At 37.5% G+C, this 12609-nt stretch overlaps 1 protein-coding gene across 1 annotated transcript; it reads right to left on the bottom strand.

Annotated features, from left to right (window-relative positions):
* Positions 1-1311: 1311 nt before the first annotated feature.
* LOC148046483 (vomeronasal type-2 receptor 26-like) lies at positions 1312-7507 on the bottom strand. The gene is made up of 3 exons (XM_087714771.1): positions 7364-7507; positions 4325-5176; positions 1312-1380 (listed from the first exon to the last, which is right to left on the bottom strand). The coding sequence occupies exons 1-3, from the start codon at positions 7505-7507 to the stop codon at positions 1312-1314; spliced, it is 1065 nt and encodes a 354-aa protein (XP_087570897.1).
* Between the last annotated feature and the right edge of the window lie 5102 nt (positions 7508-12609).

Here is a 12609-nt window from a genome sequence, read left to right as displayed (position 1 = left end):
CAGTGGTGGGTTGCAGGTGTACCAGAGCCTGCCTGGAGCACCCGGTACCATTCCAGTACAGTGCTCTGGAGGGACCAGCCACCGTAACGAACTCCTTATCTGTCCTTTAAGCCTTTGCCACTTCCGTGCATGCACATGGCACGTAGAGCGCCTGCACAATGCTCCCCCGAGAAGCTGGAGCATCGCGGAGGCTTATGGAGGCATTGCTGGCAGGTATGATGCATGCACACACCATGCACGTGTGCACATGCACCGTGCGTGTCCATATTGGCGATGCTGGCCTCGTTCCAACCATGCCAATTTGAATGGGATCCAGAACCACCACTGGATAGAAGAGAAGTGCATACTAAGTGGTTGACTTACTTTGATACATTAGAATTTTGTCAAAGGAAATGTAGAGTAACAACAGAAGAAAAAGTGATGGTGGAAGGATATTCATATCAATGATTTTGATACGTATACTTAGTAGAAAGACTTAAAGTAGAGAAGAGAACTTTTGGGTCTGAACAATATAAGTTTTGAGACATAGTGCCTCAATGGTTAAGATGCTGATTAGAAAGGTTGGCAGTTTGGCAGTTTGAATCCCTAGTGCTGTGTAACAGAGTGAGCTCCCATTACTTGTCCCAGCTTCTGCCAACCTAGCAGTTCGAAAGCACATAAAAAATTCAAATAGAAAAATATGGAACAACTTGGTGGGAAGGTAACAGTATTCTGTGCGCCTTTGGCATTTAGTCATGCCAGCCACATGACCATGGAGACATCTTCGGACAGCGCTGGCTCTTCGGGTTTGAAACAGAGATGAGCACTGCCTCCTAGAGTCAGGAATGACTAGAGGCAAATCTGAGAGGGGAACCTTTATATTAGCCCATACCTGATTGAACCTGCTAGGCCATACAATCTTGTTCTCATCAATGATGAATGAAGCATTTGATGACACATGCGGATCTATCTTTCCAACTTTGACTCTAAGAAAAGATTGGTTTGGAAATGTCCTCCAATTGATAACATCAAAGGCAGCCATTCTTTCACCATTTTGGTCAAAATAAATCTTTTCTCCAGCACTGTTATTAAATGAAACTTTTCTTAGAAAGTGATGTAACTAAGATATAAATGGAGAAAATTCATAAGGATGACTATATAATAAGTGAGAGGCATGTGCTACTTTTAAGAAGGAAGGAAGGAAGGAAGGAAGGGAGGGAGGGAGGGAGGGAGGGTGGGAGACACATGTGCAGGAGTTACAAGGTACAAACAGGAATGATCAATTATTCTATTAACAATGTATATGGAAATTTAATAGTATAACAGCCTTACTCAATCTTTCATTACTGTCTTTGCTATTCCTTTTGTTAATCTGTGCAAAGCATTAAAGAGTCCCTGTCCCTAATCAAGGAGAGGAGCAACTTAGAATTAAGGAGAAATTTCCAGACAATTAGAACAATTAATCAATGGAACAACTTGCCTCCAGAAGTTGTGAATGCTCCAGCACTGGTCATTTTTAAGAAGATGTTGGATATCCATTTGTCTGGTGTAGGGTTTCCTGCCTAAGCAGGGGGTTGGACTAGAAGAACTTCAACGTCCCTTCCAACTCTGTTATTCTATTCTATTCTATTCTATTCTATTCTGTTCTGTTCTGTTCTGTTCTGTTCTGTTCTGTTCTGACAGATTTTCCAGTTCATGAGCTTTCAGGATGAGGTTTTTAGGAATTAACATAGGGATGAATTGGCCTTGTCATAGTATAGTGTACAACAGTTGATATGGCATTGCTGAACCAAACATTTCCATGACTGTAAAGTTATCCAAGTTGGCACAGATACCAAATCCATGCAATTAGATACAACTTGTAACTCAGTGCCTGGAGGCTGTTAGGGTCTGGATGGGTGTGAACAAGCTTGCACTCAATCCCGACAAGACCCAGTGGCTTGTGTTTTTTCCCTCCCAAAATTTGCCTTGTATTCCATCTCTCAGGCTTGGGGAGGGTGAAATTATACGCCCCTCAGACAGGGTTCGCAATTTGGAAGTCCTCCTGGACCCACAGCTGACTTTAGAACACCATTTGTCGGCTGTGACCAGGGGGACATTTGCCCAGGTTCGCCTGGTGCACCAATTGCGTCCCTACCTGAACCGGGAGGCCCTCAGAACAGTCACTCATGCCCTTGTGACCTCAAGACTCGACTACTGTAATGCGCTCTACATAGGGCAGCCCTTGAAGAGCATTCGGAGACTTCAACTTGTCCAGATGCAGCAGCGCGAGCGATTGTGGGTTCACCCCGGTACACCCATGTTACACCTATCCTCCGCGAGCTGCACTGGCTGCCTATTAGACTCCGGACGCGTTTCAAGGTGCTAGTCGTTACTTTTAAAGCCCTACATGGTATCGGACCTGGGTACTTGAGAGACCGCCTCCTGCCAATTACCTCCCTTCGACCAATTAGATCCCACAGATTAGGCCTCCTCCGGATACCATCAGCCAGCCAATGTCGACTGGCAACCCCCCGGGTAGGGCCTTTTCTGTGGCTGCACCGGCCCTTTGGGACGATCTCCCCATGGAGATTCAGACCCTCACCACCCTTCAGGCTTTCCGCAAAGGCGTTAAGACCTGGCTGTTCTGGCAGGCCTGGGGCTGATGAGTTCCCAGCCCCACTCGAATTGCTGATTGCTGTATGGTTTTAACTTGTCTTTGTATCTTGTCTTCTTTTGTTTGTTTTTGTATCCCCCCATCCCATATGTCTGTTCGCCGCCCTGAGTCCCACTGGGAATAGGGCGGCATACAAGTCTATTAAATGGAAATGGAAATGGAACTTCTCTGAATCCCCCCAAAAATCTCAAGTGTCCTCATTCCCACGCTAGGAAGATCTGGGAGACAAGCCTTGCTGAGTTCCTATTTCAAAAGGAGTTTTATTTACTGGGATTATGTAGCAAACCCTTCTCAGTTGCATCACCTATCCCATGGAACAACTTCCCTTCATATATAAAAGACTTCTCCCCAAACTCTTTACAAATTTTCCATAAAGAAATAAATATTAGCTTGGAGAAATTAGTTATTTTGGGTCCACATTTCCTTACATATATAAGAATTTTCAAGGTATATAAGAAGTATTTGAAATCTTGCTTATTCAATAAAGCATACCATTTGGTGGAAGACTGATAAACAGATGCCGAGAATGGTGATAGAACTGTTTCAGTATAAATTGTTTAGTAAAACTATATGGTAAAAAGGTAAAGACAAAGGTTCTGTAGGCTAGTTGTTCCCGACTCTAGGGGGCAGTGCTCATCTCCGTTTCAAAGCTGGAGAGCCAGCACTGTCCAAAGACGTCTCTGTAGTCATGTGGCCGGCATTACTAAATGCCGAAGACACACGGAACACTATTACTTTCCCACCAAAGGTGGTTCCTATTTTTCTACTTGCATTTTTTACATGCTTTCGAACTGCTAGGTTGGCAGAAGTTGGGACAAGTAACAGGAGCTCACTCCGTTATGCGGCGCTAGGTATTTGAACCACCGAACTGTCGACCTTTCTGATTGACAAACTCAACATCTTAGCAACTGAGCCACCACATCCCTAAGCTATGGTAGATAGGTTTAAATTTGTATACTTATAAAATATTATTTTAGTTTTCTTTGTGAATATATTGTGGTACAAATTAATGTTACTTTCATTTCATGTCTCATTTCTTGTAATTTTCATTTCTGTTCATATCTTATTTGGTAATATTTAATTGTAATTGGATGTCGGAGACAAAATATCAAAAATTAAAAGTTCCTTCCTGATTGTTTAGGATCTACTCTGCTGGTTAGAATCTATCCCTGTGATGACAATGTATATTTCTTTTTACTATTTTCTTATTTTTAATCTGGTTATATGCTGTGAACAGCTCATATTATTTTTATTAATAATAGGAAATGGCTAATATTTCTTCATGCAGGCAAAAATAGAAGATTCTGTCTTTGATTTGTTTAAGATTGCAAATCAGCTCTAACCTCAATTCAATAACATAAACATAACATCCAAATTTAGGTCATTTGTCTTGATCCTAACAGTTCATGAAGGAAACCAAGCCACCATGATATCCCTTAGAGCTGTAATTATTTAATGTTTGTTAAATGATTGAAGTAGACATCATAATAAACATTCTAATAATCAGTTAATGTAAGAAGAACATGAAAGCTGGAATGAATGGTTCTTTGTACTCAGTCATATCTAATCCGTTTGACATAAGAAATGAAAGCTTTAGGTGAAATAGAAAGGAAGCAAGCCTTTCATCCAATCTTATTTCCTAAGTAGTTTCAAACTTGTTACATGTAGATATTTTCCCTTCCGTTTTACCTGCCATGAATGTTGATTGAGAAGCTTCTGCTGTTTTGACAACCTGTGTCGTTTGGAATTCATCAAATGTCTTAAGTGCAGGGCGTGTGCCACAGTATGGACGGCATTGTAGATACTATAGCTGTGAGCAGTCATCGTCGTCTCAAAAACAGACTCAGAGAGAGTATCCAGTTTCTCCTCTCCAGTGCAGGTCTTCTCAGGTCTGTCACTTGAATCTGGGTTAGAGAAGGAGCATCCAAATACACTTTCCCAAAACAGCTGGAGAAAGCCGTCTTCTTTTTCCGAGCTAGGTTTTCTGGTCTGAAGAAATGTTTGGAAGCCTGATATCTCCTCAGAGTGAATTGCCAAAGCAAGAGCACCATGAAAGAAGTCTATGTCTGTATTCCTCTGAAAAGGGAGGGATGTGAAGTCCATCTGGGCTGTCATGATCCAAACTTTACTCTCAGCCTTAGTTGATCCGTCGTATTTTGAAAGTGCAATGAACACTCTGATCATAAGAATTGTCTGTAATTCTCCATGCGTGAATAAGACATTGTAACTGCTTCGCTCAGTTATCTTATAGGTTTCAACCCCCTTTTCCACAAGGTTAAAGGTGTCACTCGAAAAACTATGCTTGGGTAGGTTTTGAATGAAATCAAAGCAAATGCCACTCTGGGAAAAAAAGGGAAGAACTTTCTGCACAAACCTTTCCCCGTTCTCATCTTTGACATAAAGCACCCCTATCCACGTCCACCTGAAATGTAAAAGTAAGTGAAGAATTCCATTGTATTGATGGATCCAGTTGGGAAACATCTGTTGAGCAAAAACTTCTTCCTCTTTGTTATCCATCGCTGGAGAAGAACCATATATGAGCTAAAGGATATTTAAAAAGGAGATCAGGTTTGCAAAATGCATTAATATGTATGTGTGTGCATGTGTGTTTTCACATGTGTGTATATAGACACACAAATACAAATTAACACAAATCCAAGATGCATAGAGAAATAAAACAGAAAATAGAAAAATGAAATATACTAACATGTAAATAAAGAGCAAATTTACCACATATGTACTATAAACTATTATAATATTATCGCTTATTGAAACTGAGTAAACCCATAAAATCCATCCTAATTTGATTTTTAAAAAATGTGATGCCTGTCTCTGATGTCTTGGTATTTTAATTTTAACTGTGATTTTTTTTTCTAAAGTGGCCATTAAAGAGGCCGTGTTAATCCACATTTTAACTGTTAAATTTTCTTCAGTTTTCCAGTGTTGGGCAACTATAATATATTCATTTTTTATGCTTGAAATATGCTCCCCTAAATCAATGCAGTAAGCCTAATTTTGGGAGCACTCCATTTTTATTTAGTGATGGTACATATTTCACCAGGGACATGGTGTCTTAGTTGCTAAGATGTTGAGTTTGTCGATCAGATAGTTTGGCAGTTCAGCAGTTCAAATCCCTAGCACTGCATAACAGAGTGAGCTCCTGTTACTTGTCCCAGTTTATGCCAACCTAACAGTTCAAAAGCATGTAAAAATGCAAATAAAAAATATGAATCACCTTTGGTGGGAAGATAACAGTGTTATCTAAATGCCTTTGGCATTTAGTCTAGCTGGCTACATGACCACTGAGATGTCTTCAGACAGAGCTGGCTCTTCGGCTTTGAAGCCGTCCCCTAGGTTTGGGAACGATTAGCACATATGTGCAAGGAGAACCTTTACCTTTACATAGTTCACCAAAAATCTTATACAGAGAAGGGGATGGCTTTATTGCAAGAGCACAATAAAAAAACCCACACACCTTGTATTAATAATCTCTAAAGCATCTGGATGAATAAATTGGAATTATATGTGCTAATCTGACAGGAGACAAGGGTCAATGATGTATAAACTTCGAGTAGAGTTCTAGTATAGAAGACCAAGAATTTAAGAGCCTGATTACAATACTGAGAAAAGAGGACTGAAGTAAAGTTTTTAAAATGTGATTGTCAGAAATTTACACTCTGAGAGAGGAGAAATTATTAATTATAAGGAAGAATATTTGGGAAAAGTCAAGTGCAGTTCCATCTCTCTCTCCCTTTTCCTCTCCCCCTCCCTCCATCCTTCCTTCCTCCCTCTCTCTCACATGCACCCCATCTCTCACCTACCTACCTACCTACCTACCCACCTATTTATCTATTTATCTATCCTCTATTTATCTATCATCTATTTATCCATCATTTATCTAAAATCACCTGTATTTCAGGTAGAAATACTTGCAAAACACTGCTTTACTAGATCAAGGTAGAACTGTGCCTTCTAGACCAGTGGTTCCCAATCTTTTTTTGGCCCACAATGAAACTATTACTGTAATCAGTAATATGTATAAATAGCAATGCATAATCAACAAGAAAGAAAAAAGGAGAAACATAATCCTGAACACAGAAGAGTGAATAGAATAGAATAGAATAGAATAGAATAGAATAGAATAGAATAACAGTGTTGGAAAGGATATTGGAGGTCTTCTAGTCCAACGCCCTGCCTTGGCAGGAAACCCTACACCACTTCAGACAAATGGATATCCAACATCTTCTTAAAAACTTCCAGTGTTGGAACATTCACAACTTCTCAAGGCAAGTTGTTCCACTGATTGTTCTAAATTGTTCTAACTATCAGAAAATTTGTCCTTAGTTCTAAGTTGCCTCTCCCCTTGATTAGTTTTCACCCATGGCTTCTTGTCCTACTTTCAGGTGCTTTGGAGAATAACTTGACTATTCTTTATTGTCCCAGTGTGATTGGACACAGAAGGAATTTGTCTTTGGTGCATATGTTCTCAGTGCACATAAGGAGAATAAAATATATTCATCAAGAATAAAAAGAAACAACACTTAGTGATAGTCAAGGTTACTAATAAGCTGTCAAATTGTACCAGGAAACAAATAAAAACAATATAAATTGAAAGATACAAGCAACATGGTTACAGTCATAAGTCATAAAATTTAGTAGTGAAATACTATTAAGGAGGAAACAAAGGTGGACACCAAGAAAGCCCTGGAGAACCTAGAAAGCACTTACCTGTGGAACCTTGTAGAGACCAAGGATGATGGCCATATAGAGGCAGACATTTGAATCAGGTCCTCCAATTACTGCAGCTGCATTGCTTCTAGTATCACACTTGTAGTTTGGAATGAACCTCTTCCAGGTAGATAGAAGTTCCATTGAGGCAAGGTAAGTTGAGCTTGCACTCACATGACTGTTATAGATCTGGAACCCCAGAGTGATATTTGGCAAGATGTGAGGGTTTTCATTGATTTCTTTTACCGCAAATACCAGCGCCAAAATATGTTGGTAATTCTGAGCCAAAATCCTACAAAAGGGGATGTATTATTGGGGAGAAACTCTGTGATGAAAACAAAGGCATCATCTAAAATGATGGGCTTTTTTTGTTTGTTTCAAACAGAACCTATTTCGATAGCCAATGCATCATTTTAAATAAAAAGAAATATATAGTTAGGTTCAAATGGCAAGGGCAAGAATCAAGGACAGATTAAAAAACCCTTCAAGATGGAGAGAAATGAGGAGACTTGGCATTCCCTGTTTTGAAGACAAATTTTTCAACTTACTCTTTGGTTTGGACGGAATAATTGTTGCTGGGAAATGAAATAATTTTTGAACTAGGTAAAGGTAAATGTAAAGGTTCCCCTCACAAATATCTGCTAGTTGTTCTCGACTTTAGGGGGCAGTGCTCATCTTCATTTTAAAGCCGAAGAGCTAGCACTCTCCGAAGATATCTCCATGGTCATGTGGTCAGCATGACTAAATGCCAAAGGTGCACAGAATACTATTACCTTCCCACCAAAGGTGGTCCCTCTTTTTCTACTTGCATTTTTTTTGTGATTTCGAACTGCTAGGTTGGCAAAAGCTGGGACAAATAATGGGAGCTCACTCTGTTACACAGTGCTAGGGATTCAAACTGCTGGATCTTTCTGATCGACAAACTCAGTGCCTTAGCCATTGAGACACCACATTCCTCTAATTTTAGAACTAGCACAATGCATAGTTTGGATGAGATACTTATCTTTTTTCTCCTTTAATATGTTTTTTTTAAAATTTTGAATACTAATAATACAAACATAATACATATAAATCTAAATACAAGAAAGGAAAGAAAAAATATAAATATTACAGTGCACCCCTCCCCCTGGAGACCATTTTTATTACTTACATTTCTTCTTCTATACCAACTAAAATATATATAATATATTCCAATTGTGCCCTTATCCCTTCCAAAACAACTTATATTCTTGAGTAGCTTTATTCCCTATGCCTTCCACCAAGACTGTTTTTACAAAATCCCCCCACATTTCATTATAATTGTTTACTGTAATCATCCCTTTTTAAGAGCATAGATAGGTGGCATATTTTTTGTGGTTCAATAAAGTTAAAGTTTATGTAGAGTTAAAGATCACTATATTAGAAGTGCCATATTAACAATATGGAATAGATCTTTGTCTAGAATGTATAAAGGTACTCCAAATTTGTGTTGTTTGAAATATGGACCATTTTATCTTCTTTGGTAGACTTTAGAAAAGTCAGAAAGCTTTGGGTTAAAATGCATAAAACATAAAGAATTTTAAACACATATACATAGTTGAAGCCTGGACTTGTTTTGACAGAACTACACAATAAGAGAAGGACCATGGAAGATCATCTCTGCTCCAAGACACAGAAATGAGAAGTCCCTGAAATATCTACAGCAGAGGGATAATTGGTGAAGATGACAGAATGAGCAGAGATGGCAAAATTAATTGATTTGCTTACAGAAAGATCAATGACTACATTTATTAGTGGATGTTTTTCCTAAAAAGGAAAAAAATAAACTTTCTATGATTAGAAATAGTACATTAAGGACAGAAGGAAATTATGATGTAACCTTAAAAAAGAGGGTAAAATATAAATGTAGTTCTAACTGTTGTTAAAATATATATATATATATATATATATATATATATATATATATATATATATATATATATATATATATATATATATATATATATATATATATATATATATATATATATATATATATATATATATATATATATATATATATATATATATATATATATATATATATATATATATATATATATATATGTAGTCTGTAATATAGCCCAGGTTCAAATCCCAGTAAGGGTATGGCTAGCTGATGAGAGCTAAATAGCTTGAAATAGATCTATACTAGTCTCCCTTTATTTATTTATCAGCACAAATACAACAAAATGTAACAAAAAAGCAACAGTAAAAATATTGGGCTTTCTGTCTGGATGGTCTCTTGTGATGAGCCGATGGACAGAGAATGGAAGCAGTTAGCTTCCTCCCATAATTGGGGCATACCGGGGGTTGTAAAAATTCCATCATCTGTCAATCAGCTCGTCACAAGAGTCCATCACAACAGAAACCCAATATTTTTACTGTTGCCTTTGTTATATTTGTGTTTTATTTGTGCTGATAAATAAATAAAGGGAGACTAGTATAGATCTATTTCAAGCTATTTAGCTCTCATCAGCTAGCCATACCCTTACTGGGATATTTATTTATTTATCAGCACAAATAAAACACACACACACACACACACACACACACATATGTAAAGCCACTTCTTTATTATTTTCTCTTTCTTTCCAAATCCTTTTTGTGTGTTTCTTTTCACTTTCTCATTAATTTTCTCTAGTTTTCTTTTGTCAATTCAAAATTTGCATTGTTATTATTCTGTTGAAAATGTCTATTAAAGACATGGCATTTTTTAAAAGAGTGTATTACATGGCATCTGTTTCATGATAGGCTGCATTTCTCTTTTCATATAAATCCAGCAACAACTCTGTTTTGTCATACATTTTCCTGTATGTGTATTTTTTGAATCTCTCCTCTATCTAATATAAAGGTGCCCTTGTCTCAACCTATGAGCCACCTGTGGTCTGACCTAAGCGTAGTACACAATATTATCCGCTACAATATCCTACCTGTCAGTGACTACTTCAGCTTCAATCACAATAATATGCGAGCAAACAATAGATACAAACTCAAGGTAAACTGCTCCAAACTCGACTACAGAAAATACGACTTCAGCAACAGAGTGCTCAATGCCTGGAATGCACTACCTGATTCTGTTGTTACATCCCCAAACCCCCATAATTCTAACCTTAGACTGTCTACTGTTGACCTCACCCCATTCCTAAGAGGTCTGTAAGGGACATGCCTCAGTGCACCAGTGTGGCTACTGTCCCTGTCCTACTGTCTCCATTTATTCTTACTCATTTACTGTGTTCACATTTATGTTTATACTTATACCTGTTATCCTTGGCATGTTTGACAAACTAACTAACTAAATAAATACATATATTTTACTCAATTACTTTTTCTAACAATATTATAGCAGTCAAATTGTAATGCTTATTCTAGGATTTCTCTCTCTCTCAAATTCTCCTTCCAATCAACTTAGGTAGTTAGTTAGATTGACTACCTTAGATTTTCTATCCATGTTCAACCCCACCTTACCTATTCTGAGACTAGCCAAAGTTGATTAAGTGTGTCCCTTGAAACTACATTAATTCAAATAATGGAAATAATACAATTGGTATGCCAAGAGGCACAAGGCAATATCCATGGCTGTTGGGTTCCTTGGATATGAGAAATCTTTTCTCTGTACAAGACGTGGCTGAAATGTTTGAACTTGTTCCAGAAGACAAGATTTAAAAAACCATAAAGTTTAAATTATGATAAAGCAGGTTTTGGTTGGACGCCAGAAATAATTACCTAATGATAAGAACTATTTGATTATCAAAAAGACTGCATCAGGGAATATTTTCATAGGGAAAAAAATCTTTCCAGATTGACCATAAAGCAAACAGAAAAATGTTTAGCAAGTGGCAAGATAAAATAGCTTTATTGTTCTGGCATAATACTTATTTTAACATGTTTTAGTTTTGTTTCTATCTGGTTTCTTTTACTGATGTATTGCATTTTATATGTTTTTCATGCTTTTATGCTTTCAACTGTATGCCATCCAGAGTCACTCTGAGAGTAAGAGAGTAACTAACTTTGACAAAAATAAATATTAAAAGTGATATAGATCAGATTAAGCATGATTAACCTAATCTAGGGTTGAAAAGATGCCATACTATAAACTATGCATGATTACTTCTTCGGAACCAAATTCTTTTAATACAATACCTCTTATGTTCTTTTTTGAGAAATTCCTTACATGATATCATCCAAGAGATCCAGCGAAGGGGCTGTTTTAAAGGTTATTGGACATAAAAAGACATAGCTCTGAGACATAATACCAGCAATGTTGAGTTCCCCTGAATGGTAATATTTATGAAGAATAGGAAGAAGAATTTGTATTCCTAGCAACATTAGTACTGATATAAATGCAACTATCATGCTGCATTAAATCTACTTTCTTGAAAGTCTTTTAGCCAGCTTTGTTGGGTTAGTCAAAGAGATTTCAGTATCATAAAAGCTGGATAATTATTCTCTTACTAAAAAGATTGATGCAAAAGTTCAGGAACATGTTTATCTTGATTGCTGTCCCACCTCTAAGTGGCAGAGGCTGGATTATTACAACAATTTAGTCTTAATAGTTTTACTGCAGTCCAAGGACTCTCTTTAGTGGAAGAATGAAAAGATCATAATAATCTTGATAATTGCAGGATAGATTGAATTGACAATTATTTAGAACTCCCAGTGTTTTGTTGACTCTAGATGAAATTAGTTGAACTTGCCTCCTGTTTGAATCCAGGGGGGCAAAGGCCTAATGCATTCAATACGATGGCAGTTAATTGCAATGAATCCAGTACATTATAACATAGACCACATTGGATTCATACTTAATGTTCAATAATAGAATCCCGCAAAGAGCTGGAAGGGATCTTGGAGGTCTTCTAGTCCATCCCCCTGCTCAAGCAGGAGATCCTGTATCATTTCAGACAAGTGACTGTCAAATCTTGCCTTAAAAACCTCCAGTGATGAAGCATCCAAAACATTTGAATTCAAATTGTTCCATTGGTTAATTGTCCTCACTGTTATGAAGTTTCTCCTTAATTCCAGGTTGCTTCTCTTCTGGATTAGTTTCCACCCATTGTTTTTGTCCTGCCCTCTGTTGCTTTGGAAAATAAACTAACCCCCTCATCTTTGTGGCAACCTCTCAAATAATTGAATATTGCTATCATGTCGCCATTATTCCTTTTTTTTTTCTCTAGACTAGCTAAACCCAATCCTCCAACTGGTCTTCATATGCTTTAGCCTCCAAGCCT

This window comes from Thamnophis sirtalis, unplaced genomic scaffold, assembly GCF_051295495.1.
Source record: "Thamnophis sirtalis isolate CommonGarterSnake01/CBP01778 unplaced genomic scaffold, rThaSir2_p1.2 scaffold_4, whole genome shotgun sequence".
In the NCBI taxonomy this organism is placed as follows: Eukaryota; Metazoa; Chordata; class Lepidosauria; order Squamata; family Natricidae; genus Thamnophis; species Thamnophis sirtalis.
The sequence above is the reverse complement of the archived record's forward strand: the minus strand, read 5'-3'. Positions and strand labels throughout refer to the sequence as shown.